At 38.6% G+C, this 24,779-nt stretch overlaps 1 protein-coding gene across 2 annotated transcripts in view; it reads right to left on the minus strand.

The window, feature by feature from the left end:
* The window catches only part of LOC146373763 (prolactin-releasing peptide receptor), a 31,717-nt gene extending 8,532 nt beyond the window's left edge, over nucleotides 1–23,185 (minus strand). The window contains exons 1-4 of one of the 2 annotated variants that reach the window (XM_084950834.1): nucleotides 22,859–23,185; nucleotides 7,814–8,292; nucleotides 7,139–7,536; nucleotides 5,217–5,288 (exon numbers count right to left, since the gene is read on the minus strand). In XM_084950834.1, coding sequence (XP_084806960.1) covers nucleotides 5,217–5,288; nucleotides 7,139–7,536; nucleotides 7,814–8,276 — 933 coding nt within the window. In that variant the 5' untranslated portion in view covers nucleotides 8,277–8,292; nucleotides 22,859–23,185. Of the gene's footprint in view, nucleotides 1–1,472; nucleotides 5,289–7,138; nucleotides 7,537–7,813; nucleotides 8,293–22,858 lie in introns of those variants that run through there. The other variant, XM_084950833.1, reaches the window with a different exon arrangement.
* Between the last annotated feature and the right edge of the window lie 1,594 nt (nucleotides 23,186–24,779).

A 24,779-nucleotide genomic window follows, 5' to 3' on the forward strand; every position in this document is an offset into this window, starting at 1 on the left:
AGTTAGAACCAGAATTACCCTACAACTTCTCTTTACCCTGTGCGACTGCGGCCTACGGTAAATGATTTAGAAAAACAAAACATAACAGATGACTACATAGATCTTAGATGGAAGATGAAAGTCGTGCTGCGAAAAGTGAGAGGTGGAAAGAATTCTTCTTTGACACCAGGAGGCAGTTGTAGGGTTAGCCACATGTGAGTGTGCACAAGAGAATTTCTCTGGCTTAATACAGTCACATAAATAATGTCCACTTGGCTGCCTGGGAGCTGGGTCTCTTGACACAGTAGATATATTCCAGACTCCTCAGACCAAAAAAGGTTGCCTTGCACCCTCCAGTGCTTTCAATCTTCCAAAGCCAGCACGATAGCTAACAGCTTCCATTTCCTAAAGTCACAGTTACTCTCTGTGGGTGCCAGTTTTCTGCAAATAAAGCTAACAGATTAATCTTGTTGTCAGCATTAAAACACTGGGGTAGCACTACCCCAACCCACACATTCAAGCATCGACCGTGTTGCGTAATTGCTTAGGAAGATTTGAGGATGACAGAAGGGCAAAATCCATGTTTGATAACCTTAAACGCATGCTCTGTGGCTTTTGTCCAGTCTAAACATTAGTGCAGCAGAGCAACGCAACAGAGCAGTGGTGATGTATAAGTTAACTGTAGCTGTATAATTTAGCAAAGCCCAGTAACGGTTTTTAGTGCACTAATACTATGTGCACTATGTTGTAGCCAATTAGGATGTGCATTGAACTTAGAATTATCTATGCCTCATGAAACAGAAAGACCGAAAAGAGGAATTGTGAAGTATTTAACTACAATTTATCTGTCTGTCTAATCTACTGATTGACTAATGTGACACAGATGTTATGAGACAGTGCTGAGAAAAATAGCCCAAATCAGCAAGTCAACAACTGTGGATACATGGCGTAAGAGATGTATAAGTAAAAGAGGAAACAACAGCAATGTCTAAGTGGCAGTGCGGTAATGGAGAAACATTAGAACTCAGTGAAAGTTTCAAGTGTCCAATTGTCATTCTGAAGGAAAAGGGACTTTCTCTAAATCACATCATGGCTAGACTGAAAGTTTCCCAAGTGTCACTACACGGCATGCTAAAATGTTTTGCAGAAACTGGATTAATTATGTCCAACCACAGTGATGCACAACAAAAATGACCACAGCAACAGAAGATCAATACACAAAGTTTTGTTCACTGAGACACAGAAAAACAACTTGGTCACATACAGAGAACTTACGAAAGAAAACAATACGTGATGTCAATTAGCAAAAGTATTCACAAAAGAACACTCTAGTAGCAGTGTCAGTGGATGAAAAGACAAAAAGTAGAAATTTGTGTAAAGGTAGAGTACATGGCAGAGGTCTAGGACTGGTGCCCATGAGCTTGTTGTATGTGTACCTAAGAAAACATCAAGCGTGTACGATCATGTGAAAAAGGGACAGGAGAAAGCACATGCAAATTTAAGACATTCATTAAACTTTACTTCAAGTTGCTGCAAATGAGGTTCTGCAAGATATTGAATCATGGGGTATACTTAGTTTTTCACAGGAGTCTTTTGCAGTAAGTACAAAAATAGTCATACAAAAAATGCAAATTTGTTAATGACTAACTATACTTACTAAAAAATACACACTTTTACCATATTTTCCGCACTGTAAGGCGCTCTTAAAATCCTTTAATTTTCTCAAAAATCGACAGTGTGCCTTATAATCTGGTGCACCTTATGTATGAATTCTGGTTGTGCTTATTGACCTCGAACTGATTTTATGTGATACAATCTGTCAAAAAATGCTCAAAAATCTGTCAAAAAATGTTTTAGTACGACTTTGGTAAGCTATGAAGCCACACTGCTAATGGATTCTTGGAGCATTACGGCTGCAGTAGTCAGGAGCCTCGCGGAGTAATCTGGGTCCAAAACTCCGTCCTTTTCAGGTCCCAAAGTCAAACGAACACTGCGGCATCACTGAGAGTTACAAACTGTCTAAATTCTTTCATCTTTAATAAAATGATCAGCGTTGCTGCTTTACCAGGTGTAACAATTAAGTTTAACATCCAGGCCTTCATGAAAACAGAATTTTATTAATTTAACGGCGTTAGAAGTTAGCAGGAAGTTAGCTCGCTAGTTTCCACCTAAACATGATATGCCATGTTCTGACTGAGAGATTTCTGAAAAAATTTAAACGTACAGCTCTGCTATCACTTCCAACATAAATGACGACAGAAAACTAAACAGCAGTGACGTTTGTAGGGTTACTGAAGTTGGGTTAGTTGGTATATAATGATGTGCTACGTGATTGATAGCAACACAGCTATGTTAGCATAACATAAACAGTGAAACTGGAGGATGAACGCTAACTTTTTTCCACTCGATAAAAGTTAACGTGAGGGTTCCCGATGGTTATAGACAAATGCAATCGCATGGCAGGATGCTGTAAACGGACCAAATTTCAGTCAGGAGAACAACTGAGATAACCCATCCACAAGACAAGGTTAGTCATTAATATACTGCAACAACATAGGAATAGAGCAGCTGCGAGAGAATTCAAGATTAATGAATTAATGGTACGGAAGTGGAGGAAACAAGAAGAATGAGTTGAGTAAAGTTTGACTTATCTGACTGTTTTGTTTTGCTTAATGCGCCTTTTAACTCGGTGCGCCTTAGGGTCTGAAAAATATGGTCAAGTGTGTGTGTGTGTGTGTGTTAATATTACTGTCAGTTCTAATGTATTGATTCTATGAACAAACAAACATCATCCAATGAGCCTTACCATAGTTCACTTCACCGCATTTCAGGCTGTTATTTTATAATGTACAACATGTTGAAGTACATAGTTGTGAGAAATGGCACAGAAATGGTCTTTTTTTTTAATTCAACAATAGCAAAAAACAACAACCAAAACATGGAATTTTTGAAATTGGCTTAAATACATAAGACCTGGTTTTCCACCCATTACTCTGCTTGCACATGCATGGTTGTTCAGTAAATGAAATTAACATATAAAGCCACAGTTCAGTGTCTTTTTTTCTTCATTGACTTAGTCACAGATAAATAAAGTGGAAATGTTAGCAGCTTTTGCACACTCATAGCTTACCAGCATAATTTACAGTTTACAAGAGAATACTTGAAATGACTCATACTATTCACACTTTCACACTGATACGTTATGAAGGTATCTTTATGGTTGGCAAGGGTATATTTTTTAATATTCTTTTGTTGTGGAACACTCATTAAAATAATAGATTTTTAGTGGGGAAACCCATGTCCACATCTGATGAAGTACTGTCTTATCATCTATATAACCAAAGTTTACATTGACAATGACGTAAATACATTCAGGAAAGGAACATTGCTGCCATCAACACACAGAGTGGGGGTGGGATCTGCAAGTGTCTATTATGTGTAGCGGTAGGGCATTTGGCGGAAAGAGATGAAATTCAGTTAAAAAAATACAAACAAGCAAACAAACAAACAAAATCACTTTTAACAACAATAACTATTTTAAACCCTTTCAGAAAAAAGCATCAGGACAAAAATCCAATTGAGTAGGGGTGAATGCAGTCTCAAGGTTTACTTAGAGACAAAAGCCAACCAAGCTGCCAAGCAACAGACAGCAAAGTAATTTGATTGTTAAAAGGTGACAGTTGGCATCAGCGAGCATTAGCTGGGGAGCTGTGGCTCATTAGTTTGCACTAAAGGTTCACTGGATATGTTTGAGCAAATGGTGTTTGCTATTTTTGAATGGGCTGATTAGATTTGTTGATGGACATTTTACCCTTTTTGTTGCATTTGATGCACTCTATCTATCTATCTATCTATCTATCTATCTATCTATCTATCTATCTGTCTGTTTATTCATTTATCTGTCCAAATAGAGAGCTCTAGACAGATCTACATAGACAGAAATTAGCATCAATGAAAATTTTAGCTTTCTAATTAACCGAATGAACCAAATTAATTCTGCTTGCTTGCAATTTAGAGCACATTAGCATGTCCTCTGGTGAGTCTTCATACCCAGCCTATGAAAGCATTAATCATACTTGACGGCAAGTCAATGAGAACGGCATCAGCAGAGTAATGCTTTACAGTTATTGTTTTTGTCTGTGCTTTAATTATCTAATAATTAATTATTGTGCCAGTCTCTTTTGTCAGGTAGAGCCAGAGCACTTAACATTTAACTATGAGCTCTCACTCAAGTAAATCCTTTATTAATTTGGTATTGATAAGATGTAATTGAAGACGATTTCCAATACTGCTGCAAGGTGTCATATACAGTAAGATGCATTTTTATCATTATTGCATATACTGTGGTTTTGACCTGCAGAAAATGAAGAGACTGCATACAGCATGTATGCAAAAACACAAATATATATTTAATTACACATACAACACACTTAGACTGTACCACCTAATTACGTTTTATAAACCTAAAAATAGCCAGCAATTTGTTATCCAATAATATATGTAAATAATTGAATGACATTCAGTTCTGTGGACAACATAAAACCATCACATGTATTTTCCTGATCCATGTCTGGTTTGAGGAGTTCACTGTACGGTCAGCTCCCTGAAGTCAAGTGTTTAATGTTTAAGCAAACCGGTCCATGTAACCAGAGTTAACACCCATGATCTCAGCCTCAAGCACAAGTCTGCTACAGCTGAATACTGTTTATACCCCCGCTGGCCTTTTCAAAGCTGCAGCGTCTGCTTAGCCTCTGCAGCACTGCCATCTAAGCACAACACAGGGATCCCAGTGGACTCTTCACTGGTCTTCTTTTTCTTTACCATCATTGGATTTTTTTGTAAGCAGTGTTTTTTTTAGTTGTTTTTTTTTTAGCACTGCCTTTGGAGATGCTACAAGAAAGGACTAAATGCCATGACGTCACAACATGCTGGTAAAGCATGAAGAAAATGGTTTAAATAAATTTTGAACAGCCTCATTGTATTCTCCTGGATGTCTCAGACATTAACGCTCATGCTGGGGTGCAGGGTGCAGGTGCGGATAAGAATGGGCTCTGCATATCAAGAGCTGCTACAGTCGCATTTTGGGTTCAACTCCTGGATCTCTCCACCATCCTTCTCTGGTGGTTGTGGCAAGGACAGAGATAACCTTTGAGGTGCATTCGCACCTTGCTGTGCAGTGAGGCATAAATGAAAGGGTTGTAACATGCAGAACTCATAGCCACTAAGTGGCAACATACTTGTAAGACATTTATGTAGCGCTTGCCCATAATATGGAAGTCCGGGTCCAAGTCCAGCAACAGGTTCAGCACCTACAAAACACAATGGAAATAGTTGTTATTGCATCGAATCAGCACTGACTTCTTAAACTATTAGGAACATTTTTGAAAAATCTGACCAAGCTGCTCCTCTCTTTCTGCCTAGAAAATCACAAATTAGAAGGCAGCTTGAACTGTGGTAATGGATTTCAGAAATGTGAAATTTGCCAGCATAATTAGATTTGGTTGAACGCTAATACTAAATCATTCCACGTCACAAGTTAAGTTTTGGTGTTTAGCAGCAGGATTTGCAACATGCCAACTGCAATTTATAAAACCAGATCATTTCACTTTTGACTCATTTGGACACGTTTCACTAGCCATGACAAATACCCTTCTCCTAAGTCATGAAGGAGCCTTGCAGAAGCCACGAATTTATCTGCAATTTGCATGCAACATTGGCTTTAGAAATGCGACTCTACCAACACTTACGATCTGCATTTAAGCAGTGCATGCAAAGTGCTTTTAGTGAAACAAGGCTCTGAGTGTTTGCAGCCGTATTGCAGTGTCAACTTTTCCTTCCAGTTCAATAATGTGACAATGAAATCCTAATCTGTTAGCCTTTTACATGGCTCATTGTGGACATAATATTGGCTTTGTGGACACAAATATCTGATGTTGGGTTTCCATAGTTAATGATGCATAAAATTGAATCATCCTAATTAGGGATGGGTATCGTTTAGGTTTTTATCCGATACCGGTGCCAAACCGGTACTTTTGAAACGGTGCCGGTGCTTAAAGAATGGAGAACACAAAATTGGTCCAAAAACCTCTCATGTTCAGCTGTTTTTTTGTAAAAAGATAACAATGTTAGCCTTTTCTGCAGCTATGGGGCATATATGGTATCACTCTTGGCTGGAAGCAGTGCTTAAACAATGGAAAAAACACAAACTTTGTCCAAAAACCTCTCATGTTTAACTGTTTTCCACTTTTTCTTTGGTCATTTTAGCCTTTTTGGCCAGGGTGAAGGGAGCATCTGCCATCAAACAAGAAGACAGCCGCATGTAGCTATGATGATGTTTGCTAGTTCACCTTACATGCATTAATGTAATAACGTGGTGAGCCTACTCAACGTAAATTACACACGAACAACATTAAGCTACTCACGCAGAGAAGAACGGCTGCTGCTGCCATCATCATCCGTCATCATTTCTGCTACACTGGCAGGGCTAGGGGCCAGGACTCTATTTTTCGGGTTCTTGGGGGATGTTGCTCCGGGTCCGATAACTGGCAACCCACCCGCAGTAGATGTGCTCGGTGTGAGGTCTCGCAGCAAGCTATCAAATACGGCGCATTTCTCGGCTTTTAAAAAAAACGCTATGCGTCGCCAGGTGTTTCATCGGATTTGAGGTGTTACCTCCTTTGACAGTATCACAGTATCAGCTTAAAGCACTTGTTGCTGCTGAGTTTGCATCTTTTGCTGTGAAGTACAGCCAGACTTTTGACCTCTTCGCCTTGGGCATTTTTAATCTGTAGCTCTGCTCTAAAAGAACGTACGTACCTGGACCCGCCTACTATCCTCGGAAACGTAAAATGATTGGCTAGAATCTAAAGTGTATCACAGCTCAGGAAAAAAAAGCACCGAAATAAAGCACCGAAATGTGCGCTGCTTTTCGGTCTGGTTACTACCGTTTATGTCAGAACCGGTGCCATCATGGCACCGGATACCGGTACCCATCCCTAATCCTAATAGTAGTTAAACCTGCAGTTTTGCATCATTTTGCTGCTATTGAGGTTATGAGTTTAGAACAGATACATATAGAAAAATGTTACTTTCTTTGTCTAATGCCTATAGATAAGGATTAATGGTGTAATGGTTAGAATTCATCAATGTCTTGAATCACCTGGAGAGGCAGCCAACACAGGGCAAAGGCCAGCACTGAGGCCACCAGCAGAGAGAAAGTCTTCTTCCTCCTTTGGCTCCAGCGCTGCTGACTGTTTGATGGCTCCCCAGGCACTGAATAGCGCTTCAAACTGATAGTAATGGCACAGTAGGATACGCTAACTGACAGCAGTGGGATCATATATGAGGTTATTAAAATGAAGCAAGAGTAGAGAAGCCGCAGATTGCCACTATTTGGCCAGAATTCTTCACACACTACCAGGTCAATGCCCGTGGGCCGCAGGTCCAGGTAGTCTGTGTAGTAAGATGGAGGTGCGGCCAGGGCCAAAGATAAAAGCCAGACACCCAAAGTCACTGCACCACAACCCCACACAGAAATCCTCCTCCGTACTGGATGAGCTGAGACAAGGAAAAAATACAGATATAGTATATATTAGGTAAAAACAATAAGGATGTTATTTCATACCGAAATTAAAGTGGCCATGTATAGAAGTGTGTAAAAATTAGAGAAGTCTCTAATTATTTTAGCTCGGTCATCTCATTATCAGGAGACTAAATCTGAGTGGTCAATTTGCATTTCGCATTACAGAAAACACATTTTGGAATATAGTAAGATTAACTTTTGAACGTACAGTAAATTACTGCTAATCAGTAATGGTAATGTCAAGTCCCTTACCTACAACAATATAGCGGTCCACAGCAATAGCAGTGAGTGAAAGCACTGATGCAAAGACTGTGGCACACTGCAGCAAGGGAACCAAATGGCAGAAAGGTCTTCCAAAAGCCCAGCCATGGCTGTCGAAGGCGTAAGACACTGTCAGCGGAACACAAGTCAAACACATCAACAGGTCACCTGCTGCTAAGTTACCGATGAAAACGTTGGTGGCATTGTGGAGTTTCTTGTCAGCCAGGATGCAAGCCAAAAGGAAGGAGTTTCCAACAACAGCTACTACCACTACAAGGCAGTACAGAGGCAGGAAGAGAGGCTTGTATCGCTGAAGGAGCTCTATGCCTATGAACATGTCCAAGGGGTCGCTGTGGTTGAGTCCTTGGTCTTTGTTTCCTTCTATTCTTGCTCGTGATGTTTCATGACTTGTGTTGCCAGTCATACTGAAATCCTTATCCATGAAGACATCCATGTCTCTGCACGCCAGCCTTAAAAAAGACACCATCAACAGTTATCCAATAAATACTGCATGGAAAATCAGCCATTGATTTTTGTAGTCTTCAGGGATCCAGTAGACTGACAACATAATAACGCTGAAGTGACATAATTCAATTATAATGGGTAAAAATTCATTAACCTAAATAACTTTATGTTTGCAGCAAGTTTATAGGAACAATTTCTCCAGTGGCGAAGTATGTGTAATATAAATAGTGTTGATAGAGAGTTTTTTCAATGCAGGTTTTCAGTGTTGCTAGCTGCATATGTAAAATGCAACTTCCCATTCTGATAATGGCATATTAACTCAGTTATGTTTGGAAAGTTGACTAAAACCATAACAAACGTTGGTTCCTTTATAACTTTACTGTACAACCACAGCTCTGTTGTATCACTCTCTTCCTTGAAAGTCTATTGAGACTGAAAAAAGGCACCAGGACTCCTTTACATTTGTGAAGATGTTTCACTTCTCATCCAAGAGGTTTGTTCAATTCTAAAAACAAATCGTGGAGAATCCCACGTAACCCTGAACACAGAATGTAGATATGTAGATACTCTGCATGTTAGTAAGCTAGATGACCTTGTTGCATACTGAATCTTTAATGTGAATGAGGTATGTCTTGTGGCTTTTCAGCTTCTCATTTCACCACATTGACTAATATGTTGTTTTGATCCAAAAGTCACCTGTTAGTGATGGATCTTGATCTAACGTGTACTCCTGTATATTATCTCTTAGTTCTAAGTGCCACGAAGGTGCTTATCTGTGACAGCAGTTAAAAATGGTGGATCTGATTCACCTTAGCAAATATGTCATCAGACTCATAGTTCATGATCTTCATGCCAGTGCAGAGATTTGATTTATTTTGTGCATGAATCAGGATACTAAAAACTCACCTGCATAATTCTTCTGAAACTGTTATAGGAAGAAATGAATAATGTCTAAGTTACTTTCTTGTGTATGAGGTTTGAGAATAAATGGCTTCTTTTGAGAAATGATTTAAAAGATTTACTATCCAGTGAGCCATCTAAGGTGATGGACTTTTTTTTCCATCACCTTGGATTTTTTTTCAATGTAATGTATCATGCGCTAGAATATTATACACCTTCCTTTCCCTTCGAATAACTGACAACTCCCAGTTCTAGGCACCGCTAGCCCAAATGCAGTCATTAGAAGCGGATTATCCACAGACCAAAAAGATCATAAAGAAGAAATGACTATGTACACCTCTAAAACTTTATTTTGCATGAATTTTATGTCTTAGATAAATCATTAATCTGTGATTGTTATGGATAGATGAGTGGTAATATGAGGGTGTTTTTAATCTAATAACAATTTACTACACAACAGGGTGCACGGACATGCCCAGACATCTCGGGACTGGTTTCAGGAATATGTCACTCAAGGTATGATCATCATTCAGGGTAATAATAACATATATAATACTGGGTATTACAACTGTGCTTAATGGTCTTTTCACCTTGGGATTCTGTGTATGTGTGTATGCATTCATGACAAATCTTAACATCCTAGGACCTGGCGTCCACATATGTGGACATCACATTTTGGGATGTCTAGACCAAAATAATAAATTCTGCTCTACAAGGGAGGGATATCCACTTACGAGGACATCATGCTGCCACCGTTCTATCAAAATTTTAAACATATGTCCTCATATGTGGATCAAATTTTTCTCAGAAACAAAAAACATTGTTTTTACATTGGCTACTTTTTTCTCAGTCCAGTTCTTATACCTGTTCATTTATAGAGGACTGTTTTTATTTTGTGTGTTAAGCCACTTAACACTGATCTTTGAATGATTCAAACATTACATAAAAAAGGCCTAACCAAACAAGGGAACTAGTGTTGTGTCTACACATAATGAAAACTTATCAAAGAGCCAATTTTTAATTATATCTTTACGCCCTTTGTTACTGCTAAAACACAGTTTGTTTCAGTTTCTTTTTGTTTCTTTGATTTTAGAAATAATAACACAGTTTGACATGTGTAAAAGAATATTATTGCACAAACAAGGAGACTGCCAAAGAGCAAATGAACAGTACATTAAATTTATTTCATGAAGAAACAGGAAAAATCCATCAAAGAATCTAACACAGGACTTGAGACATGCATCTAGCCTTTAAATTGAGCCATCTACTGTTCACCAAAGCCTCATCAGAAATGGTCTCAGAGCACCTGTGGCTTTTAAGAAGCCATTCTTGAAGAAGGGAAACAGGGAGAAAAGGCTGAAGTATACCAAATTAAACAAGAATTAGACTGAAAGTCAGTGGTAACAGGTCTTATAGGTTGAATACAAATTTGAAATTATTGGTTCAGATTGTTTTTGGTATGCAGGAAGGAGGTCAGGGGAGGTCAACAGTGAGTGTCTACAGCCATCTGTAAAGCATGGTGGAGGCTCTGTCATGGTTTGTAACTGCATTTCAGTCAGTGGTGTTGAGGATCTTGTCAAAATGAAAGGGATTATGAATGTGGAAAAGTAACATCAGCTTTTGATCCACCATGCAATAACATTTGGAAAGCTAGCTTCATTGCTCAGCATGAAAATTATCCCAAATGCTTTTGAAAATGATCCAGGTATGCTTTTATTGCCAATACCATAAAAGCACACCTGGACAGAAAAACACTCAGTGAACACTATTAGTCATAGATTGGCCTCCCCTGAGACTTCAACATTTTTGAAGCAGTGTGGGATCAGGTTGACAGAAAACACAACAAAATGTATCCAACATCCAATGAAGAGCTTTGGATGCCCTTCAAGAAGCCTGGAGACTACTTAAATAAATTAGAAGCCTGAATTTGATTATTGGCATTTTGTTTTTATTTTGTCTCTGTCAACACAATTTCAGAATATGAGTTTCTCCACAACCTGCAGATCACATTCTCATGCAGTACCAGGCTGGAATAGCTGCTCCTCATCATCGTGTGGCCTTTTAGCTTTGGCAGTTAATAAAACAGCAAATTGCTGCTACAGCTCAGACTAAACCACTGCCTGCACTTGAAATAATTTTCAGATGTCTGTGAATAATTTCTGTTAATGTCAGCTTCTCTTTCTTTTGAAATCAAAATTGCGACCTTTATCCACAGATCAGTATTCATTATATTTATACTGTCGGTCAAATGGATTTCCTTTCAACCAAAGGATTTTTTTGTTACATTTTTGTTTTTTTCTCCCTCAAATAATACCAGATGCAGCTAAAGCACACATTAATATAAGAAAAAAATCAATAGATAATTCACATGGAGTTCTATACATTGCCATACATTACTGAACTTCAAGAATTCAAATAGGCAACTTGCTACTTTCAGAAGTTGCAGCTTCCCGTGAGCACATGGTCAACCTAAAAATATTATTTATTCTTGCCTGTAAATATATTTTGGGCTCAATCAACTGGTCTAATGCACTGTGAGAACAGTCAGATTTCTAAGTGAGAATAGATATGGAAAATAATGCTGAAAATAATTTAAAGTTGAAATACTGAATGTCTATAAGCTTATATAGTCTGTAATTTTCTCCTTAGCATATTGCCAGTCTTGATATAACTTAATACAGTGAATTCACAAGTTGTTTAATTTTTTTTCAGAGTAATTTCCTCAGTGGCAGAGTGAACTGTCGTGTCTGGACAGGCTTGTATTGCAGCATGTCTTATCAGTTACATTACTTTTTCTCTAAAAGACTATCAGGCTACACTGAATGAGACTCAACACTTCCTCCAGAACTTTAACTTTTGACATTTAACTGTCTTGTTTTTGCCATTGGAGTAAGAAGTAAAGTACTGATTTAAATTGATCTGAAAAAAATACCTTAGGACAGCAGAAAGATGAGTATAGCATGTTTTGTCCTGATTAAACTGGAGCTGTGGAAACCACCATCATATCTAATGTGCTATTTGAATTGGCATTTTCAGTCAGCATCTATAAAGGCTTTGTTTTGGCTGCGTCCTTGGCTATCAAGGAAACTTATCCATGCGTTACATATGAGAATTTACAATATAACGCTGACATTTGACTTTAAAGATATTTTCTTGAACTAATCTGTGTTTAAAAATACAAATTATACTTAATCATCAAAGGGATATCAATCTGTCCAGTTAGGAATCTGATTCATCATTTCACCTGCTGTGATGAATTAAATGTGAGAATTGGTGCACAGGAGGGTAAGAGCAAGAAAATGCCCCAAAACATATAGATTTTAGTGGGTGGTGGCCACAGATCATTGCTCTCTCTTTATCCATCTCGGGGTCTGTTTTTTTCTTGTTAGTATGCATTGCACTAAAGGTAGCATAAGATGGTACTGCAGCCCATTCTGATTGCACATTTTGCCCAGTTGCCCAAGAACGGCACATCCATACATGCTGTAACACAAACATTTTCTTTGTCACCCAGGTCACTCTCATGCCTGGCAGGAAAAAACTACGAGACAAGGCTTTGCACAAGAAGAGCTGGAAGGGATTGTACATGGGGACTGAGTCAGCAGTGGAACCATAGCTCTTTCTTTGTACAGCGAGGAAGAGAGCAAATATTGCCAGAGACCTACAAAATGACCTCCAGTAGGCTGCTTTTGTGGATGCTTTTTACCAAAATTAGACTCCGTTAGGGTGGCATGAAGGCCCATAATCCTTTAGTGTGATAGTCTAGCACCATGCAGTCTGAATGGCAGAGCCATTTGCCAGAGAACACCAGAACTGGCACCTCTGATGCCCCACAGATGGGAGCAGGTCCACACTGAACACAGCTATAAAAGAATCTGGAGACACCGTGGTAAACCTTACACCACATGTGTGGCACCTGTAAAGTGTGTTTTCTTTTACGCCCAAATATCTGCCAATGTGCTTTTTCGTATAAAGCTTTATTTATTTATTTATTATTCTGTTTACACATTATTTTAGTTGCCGTGAGGGGCCAGAATAAGCTGTCAACGACACATTACTGCCAATTCTGCAGAAGAAGCGAGTGAAGTAGACAGCACAAGGTGTGGGAGTTAAAGAGAGTCTGTGCAGCTTTACCAACAGCGCACATGACAACAACTGACTAATGTGTGCATGGACCAAGTAAGTAGTGTAACTTCCTCATCCATGTGGTTGATCTGTGTCAGAAAGTTCTGTTTGCACGTCAGCGTGCCCAGTCTGCTCTGAAAGTATATTAACGACTTAGTTCAAAGCCAGGACCTCCACTCCATCACGGCAAGCTTGTCAAATGATGATGTCAGGGCTGAGATGAGGGTGGAGCTGCAGAATGAGAGCAGTAGTGCTGGATTACTGTTGCTTTGTACAATGAAAGTGAGAGGGCTCTAAAGATTAAAGCCACATACAAAGAACTACGTATAGAGCAGGTTTGAAAATATGGCACAGAGTAAAAAGAAAATAATTTTCTAATGAAACCTGTTTAGATAACTAACTAAATAAAACTGGGTATTTACAAAAAAGAGGAAGGTAATATTGCAGTCAGGGAGTTTACAGATCACTGTTGCAAATATCCAGTGTGAGAGAAAATCCAAAGAAAACTAAGGTGCCTTTAAGGAGGTCTGTCATCAGGATCAAAGTGATCATATTTGGTGGTGATGTACACTAGGTAAAAAGGTGCAGAGAAGGATACAGAACCTGTCGGGTAGCTGAAAGACTTTATGAATAAGGGACATGTCATGACCTCAAAAAAAAAAAGCAAAAAAGTCCCAAAATGACCCAAAACCAAAGCTTAGCTCCCCCAGCACTCATGTAAGTCCCCACAAAGTGAGAGAAGGAGTATTAAAAAATCCCCAGTCACAAAACAAAAGGAACGACTGTCTAACTCATACAAGCCTTACACGAAACACAAATGGTACAGCTGAAAATGCCTTGTTTGTAAAGAAGGGTTGCTGGATATGAAAGCTGCCAGTGGGTGAGAAATCCCCTTATCAGTGTGTATCAAGACTAACCTTAAACTTTATGATCCAAAGGCTAAAATAATAGGGCTGATGAGATTCCAGTTCCAGTAACAGTGAGTATGTACATAGTACAATGACCAGTATTAGTGTCTATGAGGAGATATTGAATGAAACAGAAAAATGACTCGTGATTTTGAAGGCTTAGCCAAAGAACTAGTGGACAATGCTACGGCTAATTCTCCCATTTGAAGCATTGAATGACCAAGATTTACAAAATCAATTATATTTTTTATTCAGTGTGAAAAAAAAAACAGACTAAGACTATGAATTTGGCAGCAGTGCAATTACAGAGGTCAAGAAAGGAGGCTATTTTCCCATGAACTTGTATAGGACCAGCAGCCTTTTTTCCATTACAGCTATTGCCATCTGGTATTTCTAGCACTCAAATGGGCTGTTACAGACAGTTTAGAGGCAGTGATAATAACTCTGTCACTTATGTGTTGAGCACAGCTAAACTGAAGTCACAGGGCATCACTGGTTGACTGAGCTGTGTGATTTTAACAGAACTCTGACATTCTGTACAGATGCAGACTTCCTGTCCTGTAAATCTGTGAGTATGGGCTGTGCATGTAAAGAACAGTGCTCCCCTGAAATATTAGGTTCCATACTTAGTGCAGTTTAGACTCAAAAGCACTTGGACTTGATCTCAGCTATTACAGCTATTAGCCTACACATTCAAGAGATAACTGCACAAAGCGAGCCAGATATAAAAATAACACAGACTGAGTTCTTGCAAGTGCAGTTTCAGGACCCTGCCATATCCCATGTCCCCCACCTGAAGACGTCTGGGTGGAAACCATACAAGGATTTATAATTGATATGTTCTCCCTTTTTTTCTTTATCCTTTGGCTTTCCTGCTAAAAAAAAAGACCAGATGGTGAAGAATTTGAGAACCAGCTATTCGGGCAGGTGCAGAAAGATTAAAGCATTGCAAATTAACAAACAACTTCTTGTCACTCAGAGTGGAACGCAACAGAAAGATTTAATTGGATCATGCTATCAATGCCGTGGACTTTGTATAAGGAAAAAAGGGAAATTACAGTGGCTATGTAAACAAAGTTGTACACACCCATAACTGCACAACCAGTGAAGCGCCTGAGTACTCTCCCTTTTATTTGCTTTATGATACAAATCACCATCTGCCAGTTGATCTTATTTTTTGCGATTAATGATGCGGAAGAGTGTAACTCTCAACTGCAATATCCTCAAAAGTGGCAACAACAAATGAAAGCAGATTATGACATTGCATCCAAAAATATCCAAAGGTCTACAGCAAGAGTAAAACTTTCATACTGTGATGAAAGGAGCTAGAGTACAGTTCTTTCACCTTTTGACATAGTCCTCATGTCAGAGCATTGTGGGTTTGGCAAAAAGGCACTTGTACTGGGGAGATCTAATGCATATTGTGATCTTGCGAATGGGAGAAAATGTGCAGTAAAGGCTTAACATAGTAGAGAGAGAATCTGAGTCCTCCATTGCAACATGAGCTTTTGAGGAACAATTACAGAGTACTATGTACTATGTTGAGCAAAAGAAAGCACATTATGCCAAATTAAATTAAATACCAGAGGATCCAGCGAGCTCAGATGAAACGAAACATTACTAAGCAGAGGATCAGAGGTTTGGTGTCTTCACCACCAGCCATATGCCAACAGTAACTCCTAAAATTCAGGAAACAGCACACCAGCCTGAGTAAACTGGACATGACATCCAGTAGGTAACGCAAACTGTAGCTGTGCTAGGTGAACAGGAAACAGAACTGCCTGACACACGGTGAGTCATGTTTTTAGGAGACATTAACACACCAACCCACTATATGTGAACTCACTGGCAACAGCATATGGGCAATATACTGTGCCCAGCCCCAACCATGTATCATTACATTATAACCAATAAACACTCTCCTCTGCTTCTGTAGCACAAAAAATCCTGATAACTGACATCTGTAAATGTCAATATTAATTCAAGATTAATTAACACTGAGAGCACAAAACATTTTTGTTTTCTATTAATTGCAAACTAGTGTGTGCTTTCAAAGCAATGGTAGAAAATGCGTTGAATAAGAAATACACAAAACAAAGGCATGCAATTGTGAAATATTTTCTTTTTTCATCAAAAACAAGTAATCAAATTTCAGGATAAAAGGATAAAATTTATGCATTTTTGCTGCTGTCTTATATCAAATTTGATCAAATTTGACCTGAACAGTATATAAGGATTAAATCAATGCTCATGTTGAGGACATTTATTTTGCTGACAAAGCAATCTGAGACCTGTAAGGTGTATTTTTTATGTGCAAATATCTGCTTTTATATAAGGCTCAATGTTAAGGCCGGGCAGCGGGGATGTTTACAAAGCGGACCCAAAAGCAGACACAGAAGAGAGGAAAACTAAGTGTAACACAAAGGGAGCCATTTATTAGGCTGAATACACGAACACAAAACAAGGCAAGGCGAACAGGGACATAACCAAAGCAAACTAAACATGAAAACTAGAACATGAAATGAGAACATGGACCTGAACAGGAGCTGGAAACATCCTGAGACCTGACGTGACATGAAGCAAGATGACCAGATGAACCAACTGTCACGGTTCTGGGTCATTTTGACCCAGCATTTTAAAATTTTTATGTTTTGGTTTGATTTTGTATTTTGGGTTATATTCTTGGGCTTTGATGATTATTATTATTTAGTCTGTTTCAGTTTATTCTGGTTAAGGGTTTAGTTCTTAGGTTTTGTGTCTCGTGTTTAGTGTAGGTTTAGTTCAGTGTCAAGTCTGCGTCCTTGTGAATTGTTTCTTGTTTCCTGTTTTATTGTGAAGGTCCATGTCTCATGTGAGTGTATTCAGTTTTGCTTCCCCTGGCTTGTCTTCTCAATTACTTCCAGCTGCGCTCCCCACCTGTTTGTAATCTCCCTGTGTTCTTCTGTGTGTATTTAAGTCGCGTCTACTCGTGTACTGGTTGCTGGTTTGTCTGTGAATCTACTGTATATTTTCTGTGTGTTTTCCCTGCTGTCCACCTTCATGTTCAGGTTTGCTGTTCTGTAGTTTAGTTTGTCCCAGTATAGATTAGCTTTAGTTCCGTTTTACCATTTTTTCACCTTGTGCTTTATTTTACAATAAACCACCTTCGCATCGCAGCAAGTGCCTGCGCTTGGATCCCCATTTAATTCCTCCACACAGCTCACTCCGTTAGCTGTGACACCAACTCTGAACAGAGGGAGACAGAGGACTTAAATACACAGAAAGGTAGCTTGACAACATGGAACATGCAAAAATGAAACACAAGACAGACTGCGGAGACATGAAACACAAGGAGAGACACATGAGAACAGATAAGGGCAACGCAAGCACAAGCATAACTAAAAGTTAAACACAGAGGACAGGACAGACTCATAAACAAGGAAACATAGATGAAACATAAACTAAAGTAAAATTCAACAAAACCCTAACATTTAACTAAAAATAACACAAGAACATTATAACAATATATTATAAGAAATCAAACATACAAAATAAACTCACAATTGTGGATCACAGACCCAGGCCCCTGACACTCAGTCTATTTAGCAATTGAATTAAACTGAATTGAACTGAAGAGCAAATAATCCAAATGCATGGTTGGTGAAGAGTCTGTGCTCAGTGATGCTCTACTGACAGCTTGCTTGTTTTGCATGTCTCCTCGGTGAAGTAATAAAATGAATTTCTTCTACTTATGTAATGCTGTCATGATCTGAGTGGTATATCACATGCAGCCTAATCTAGGTTTGACAGTGGGTCAATGATCATATGGGGTAGGATGTCCTTGGGGAATAGCCTAGATGTAGGAAGTGTTAGTCAACGGTAACCTCAGACCCTCTGTCAGAACATGTGCTGGTAATGTGGGCCCTGGCAGGACATGAGCTGGCCATTTGTGGCTAGAGCGTGTAGGCTGTTACTGGATGATGAAGGCATTGATGCCATTGACTGGCCCTCACGTTGCCCAGCCCCGAATCCAACTCAGAACCTGTGGGATGTATCAGTGCATCCATAGACCATCTGTTGTTTATGGGGGCCGCAAACCCCACTGAGCCACATTATGAAGCAAATCATTTCATTGATTTAATTCCCAGTGATTTTCATTTTTAGCTTTTTGGAATGATTTTGAATCTTTCTCTCAAAAGGTTGATGATTTTGTATTTCCAGTGACATCTTATTGCTCTCAATAAATTACATTGTCTTTATCAGTAAAGATTTTCAACTTGACTATTTCTTTCTTTAAAATGTGACATATGAGTCAATTGTTCCCTTAAGTTTTTTTAAGCAGATCATGACTTGTAATAGACTGGTCTTCATCTACTAACAAAAACAACATGCCCAGTTCCAACTTAATTGTTTGCTGTGGATACTGAGTGTAAAGTGTTCCAGGAGACCATGCACACCAGTCAGGACAGAGCTTTCACAAAGGAACAAAAACAAAGCATCAGCCTCCTTCTGTGTTTTGTACAGGGAAACACATTACCATTCAGAACACTAACCCAAATATTTATGTGTCATACATTTTATTTGTTTTCCAGGAAGGTGCCTGGATAAACTTAAGGTTTTCCCTGAACAAGACGGAAGTTTAAACATCTGGTAGCTGATTGAAATTCTACTCAGTAATCTATGAATAATGAATTTTTCAGTCTTTTATTCTTACTGTAGTCTGCAGCAACTGCATTTAAACAGTATATATGGGGGTAAAACATTTAGCATACTTTTATCTATTGCTCCTTTCCTAACTCTGTGTTCACACATAATGTAATGCAAATTTGTGAGGCATGTTATGGACTTGCACTTAAAGAACACTTAAGACTTGCTGACCACTCACAGCGAGATGAGTGAGTGAGAAAGTTAATGGAGCAATGCAATCAGGAGCAACTTAAAAATAGAATTCACTTCATCCACCGAAAGGCATTCATCTCAAGTTCAGTGGAAGCCCATCCAATAGTTTTGGAGAGACTTCCTAAACATGATGGTAACACAAAAGGAAAATTTAAAATTGGAGTACAAAATTCGTGGCAATCCAGACTAGTAGCACTGACATCCCCAGAAGCAAACATATCAAATGCTTGTTCTTGCAGTGCAGTTTGTGCAGCTGAATGGGTTGATGCTTTCCAGTCAATAGGTGTCAGACCAATTCAATATGAGCAGAAGATTATAGGCTGACATGTGTGACCTTTCCAGAGCATGTATTACTTGTACCAGCTTTAAAAAATTTTGCAAAAATTCTTATTTCTGCAGTGCACACACACCCATAAGTAAAAGATTCACCATCACAGCCAAAAGAAATCACAGTTTATGAGTCACTTTTTGCCACTGATATTAAATCCTGTCTGACAATTTTTCAAAGGGCCATGATCCCAGTCAGGCTGAAATTAAGCCCATGGCGAAGCTGCTGTAGAATGCTAAGATCCTCAAGATGGAATCTGCCTCTCAGGCTTTTGTATAAAGAATAAAGAACACAATAAAATATCAGTATTTTAATTAAGGCCGAGCTCTGAAAGGTGGGAGCACATCTGAGCTATCTGTCCCTTCCCACAGAGAACAAATGTTTCAGACTGTTGATACAATCGTTAGTAGAAAGATCCACTCTAGTGAATCAGTCAGTTCACTCAGTATGTTTGACAATTTTCCATGTTAAATTCAGAACCTGTTAGTACCATCACTTGCTTAGCAGCATTCGCCACTTTGGAGCTTGCTAGACTCGCTGGCAGACCGCTCTGTGTTACATTTACAAATTTGTTCTGCACGTGCCAATAATCAAGAGCAGGAATATGTTTTCTCATCCCATCTGGCCTCACTCTATCTACCTTATCTGACAGCTTGAAAGAAATCTACCCTTGCCTAGTAACACTGTTGCCATGGCCTTTGTGGAAGCCATCCAGACCCTGCAGCTAATTTGTGAAGCGTGATGGGAATTGAGAACCCTCAAAATGCAAAACAGGAAGAGCAACTCCTTTAGACTCTCTCGCACCCCAGTTTGTCTGCTCTCTTGTCCTTATTTTTCTTTACGTTGACCTTTTTGTGGCCTCTCTGACTCTACTGACATTTCCTGACCCGGCAAAACTGATAAAACTCTTGTATTTCTGTCATTCTGAGGCTGCTGAGGCATCCTGAGAGAAAAAGAGGCAGAGGTTGGACAAATATGAGACACAAATGAGGTCAAGGTTCAGTCTATGAAATTCTGATGAGGTAGCTTAATGGTGTCCCTCATTATTTGAATTGAGAATGTAAGCTTGCTCCTGGACGACATTATTGCCTGCTGATGATTCCAGTGCAGACACCTCAGCGACTGCTGGACTAACAACTTTGGATGGCATATTTTTGTCTCTACACACAAGACGTTCTGTGTGAACTGGTGCTGTTGTGAAAGTCTAAGCTAGATCCTATCTTAAAACATCCTCAAGACAGTAACAGTGGAATTATAAACAGCAGCATTACTGTCTTTCTTAGTCTGCAGGGCTAATGATTGACTCCTAAATGTTTATGACCTTCTGACCCTTTAATTAAGAGAGGTCAGAGCCTGTCTAATAGTATTGGCTCTGTCTAGGAACAACTTAAGACTTGTCCAGACACACACACATAAACATTCAGTGATTGCAAGGGGCAGAAAAATTAACACTTATACCTAATGGTAAGATGAATTAAAACTAAAAGACGTAACCATTTCTTTCCAGTTAAGAAGATCTTTTTAGAAGAAAGCATTTAGAGCATGTTATAGCCAACAAAACAGATTCTTCCTATCTGGCTATTCTATTGCCACATTCATGCAAGGACTTTCATCAGTTTAATTTCCCAATTTTGTGGTCTTGTTTGCGATCACGTAGTAGTGTTTAGCTCAGCATTTTTTATTTTTCCAAAATCCACACATTGTGAAATTCTTTATCCAGGCTCATATTGGCTGTTTCCACATTCACGCAAGAAGAATTTTAGTTCCTGATTTTGTGGTCTTCGTGTATTTGCGCGCACATGCGTGTGTTTTAACTTAAAAATCTAGTACTGTTCAGTATTTGGCTAGGTAATTGTGGCAGTGTGCACCAACCACTCTGCATCTCTATTCAATTAGACATGCACAGAGATGCAAAGTGCTGCAGATGCCATGGAGTACCAGATTTTTTTTTCCACAGATTGTGAATTTATGTGCCTACACTCATGTTTAGAGAACGCCAGTGCTGATGATGGGTTTTTTTTCATCTAATTTTTATTATTTATTTAGTTTTTTTGTTGCAAAAAATTAATTCCTCTGTTTTGCTCTGGATACATACGAGCATTATGCAAACTTGAATGAATACAAATTCAGTAGTGTGAGCTGGATTCCCAAAATAAGCAACACAAAAATGAAGTCACATCACTGAAAAATTCAGTACAGTACATTTTTTACCTCTTCACCCACGACGATGACACTTGCTGCACAGCAATCAGCATGTATTGGAAGATGTCGATGTTTGGTAAGTAGGTGCATCTCTAATTTAATACCTTCAGTTTTTTACTTTGATTGACCATAAATGACATATCTTGTATTCTATGGTTAAAGATATACACATACCTATTTTTTGTGTGTTTTATCCAGAAAGTTTGTAATTGTATTTCTGCAAGTTATCATCATTGTAAATTTGTCATGCCCAAGAGAAATGAGTTTGATTCCATAGCAGTTCAAAATTATAGTTGGCTCTAAATCTTTATTGGTGTTTTGCACGAGTACATTCAATATGAGACCCTGGACTGTGTGTTTTTGTGTTATGTGGATAATTTCTATCTTTGTTTTGTAAAAATCCCTTGATGTAAAATCAATAAGTAAATAACGTCATAAGTAAATTCATAGAAATGTCATCAAAACTACTGTATTTTATAAAATGGAAACATTTCTAGTTTGCACCTGAACACCCTTAAATGATTACTAAATAGAGCACAGACACTTTGTTCTAACATGTGTATGCAGTCAGAAGTATGAAATACACCAAGTACCCCACAGCCTGCAGAAATAGTGCGCGTGATGAAAAATATACCAGATTATACAATAATGATTCAGATTTGATGGCTGGCTTTCAGGACTAATAAGCACTGATGCGCCTTGCCACAGATGCCTTCCCTCTATGCCTTGCAATTTGCCTCATTCTCCCCTATAAACACTGTTTGCCAGACTTCTTTCAAACCTGACCAATGGTCTTAATTGCCGATCATCCTAAAGAGACCCACTTTAATGACAGCGTTATTAAGTGACTACGTTAGTACAGCATTTGAGCCCCTTTTCACAGAGAGTTCCAATGACTTTGTCCAGTATGTTCCCTCTGTGATGACTGCTTCATGAAGATATTTATAAAATATATATGCTAATAAAATCTAAAAATTTTTTTAAATGACAGCAAACAACTATTAGAATTAGAAGTTCTGATTTTTAGCAAATAAGACTAAGACACCTTATATTTATACGCACTCCTTAATTAAAAACAATCAAAAATAAATCTAATAAAAAATAAACATTTCTATAAACATTAGTAAAAAAAACACTATATGTTTTTATCCGTTTCTTTACTTGTGTGAATCTGTATTTGTAAATGTCAGTGCATGCAACAAGAGAGTAGATAGAGATAAAGCATCTTACCTGTGCAAATTGGAGGCACTTAGAAAATCCCTGTGTGGTATCTCTTCACTTGAGCAAATTAGGTTATTTTCTAGCTATCACCGTTACCCTTTCCCCCCCCCCCTGCTTCACGCCTTTTCTTTCTTGCCACAGCTCTTAAATCTCTAGTAACAAATGTCGTATTGCAGCCTACACAGAAGCCCACACTGGTATGAAGAGTCAGGCAGAGAGATGGTGTTTCTCACTCAGTCTGAGCGAGAGTGACAGAAAGAGGGAGAGAGTAAAAGGGACCTACATAACCTATCTCCCTCAAATCCTCAGAAAAAGAAGTGCCCCCTCCCATGTATTCTCCTTTATTGTGTCTGGCTCCACACTCACTTCGCATGTGCACACTTTGCACGCACAAATGTATCCCTTGCAACATGCTGTGAAGACGTGTGTAGCAAGTTTTTATTTAGCCTCAGGGGTGAGGACAACCTATTCTTTCTGCTTCATGTTCTCTATAAAAGCCTTGATTGCTGACAGAAACTCCGACACCTAAAAGGGAACAAGAAAGAAAATTAGCACCAGTGTAAAAAAAAAAAAAAAAGGGGGGGGCGCGATATTTACTGTTTGGTCTTCAGGGAAATGAAGAAGACTCGGTGTCCAGTTATTGCATCAACAGAAAAAAAGCTGCAATTCTATATATTCAGTATAACCAGATAAGCAACTGAGTTTGATGTAAACTCACATACACTTGCTGCTTCTGCACAGTTTGCCAAACAATCATAAATTCATCCATCTATTGTTTTTTATGCCAAATTGACCCTAAACAAAATTAAAAGATTAAAAGTATTAATACTATCTATTAATTAATACTTCTAAAGTCATGTGCTGTCACTTAATTACCAATTCATCTTGCTTTTGCCTTTTGTGATGCAATGTCACCTCAGAGAACTACCTGCTGACACATCAACATAAAAAACATCAAGTAATCATTTGCTGCCTTTTCTCTTCCTTCATTTCCTGCTCTCTCTCACTCTTACACACGCTCACTCTATATTTCTCTTTTAAAAGCAGCTCTTTATCACTATTGTTGGGTGTGTGATGAGTATCTAACACTTGAGTACTGACCATTTCTCACTACATCAATTGAAGGCATCAATTTAATACCAGATGGGGCACTCAGTAGAACAAACTATTCTGACAAACCTATTGAGAGGTCTCACTATAAAAGATAAAAAAAAATAGCAGAGTAAAAAGAGACAGATAAGGGAAAGCCGTAGATATGGATTGCTATATTTCAGAGGGACTTTATGCAACAGGTCTTTTTGAAGGTGTTGGTAAGAAACAATCCCTGCTTGTTTGGTCTGAGCCACAGCTCTGAAAGCTTGCAAAGAAACAGAAAGGGGAAAAATAAACATAGAGCATCACAAAAAGATAAATGCAAGTTTGGCTGATAAAATGCCAAACATTTAGTTCTTAAAAAGTTTGACAGTTTTGGTTTGCCAGCTCCTAAACGTAACGTCTTTCATATGTGGTCATGCATGGCTTTATAAAATACTGCTCTGGTTTCTTATACTAAGTAATTATAGATGCTTCTGTTCTCCACTGATATGAATAAGCTTTCAGCATTCAGGCTCTGAGGACATAAGCACACATTTATTTAACCTTGTTATCGGTGTGTCCCAGCCGTCTGTGTAATTGAAAGATTGCCTGTGTGTGAAATTACTTTGTTGTAGAGCCATATTGATGTGTCAAGGATTGTATACACATGTAAAATTCATTGTGTGTATACAGTAAACTTTGCTAGCCTATATAACAAGTTTAGCTTTAGGACATGTGGATTTGTCTAATTATAATAATGTTTTCTGCTTCTCAGCTCTGTGAAAAAAGATAGACAATGTTGTTAATTTTAAATGTTGTTAATTGATTTGTTCAAAGTAATTCAGTCACTTTGCCG

This window comes from Perissodus microlepis, chromosome 14, assembly GCF_051167445.1.
Source record: "Perissodus microlepis isolate ML-2025 ecotype Zambia chromosome 14, ASM5116744v1, whole genome shotgun sequence".
In the NCBI taxonomy this organism is placed as follows: Eukaryota; Metazoa; Chordata; class Actinopteri; order Cichliformes; family Cichlidae; genus Perissodus; species Perissodus microlepis.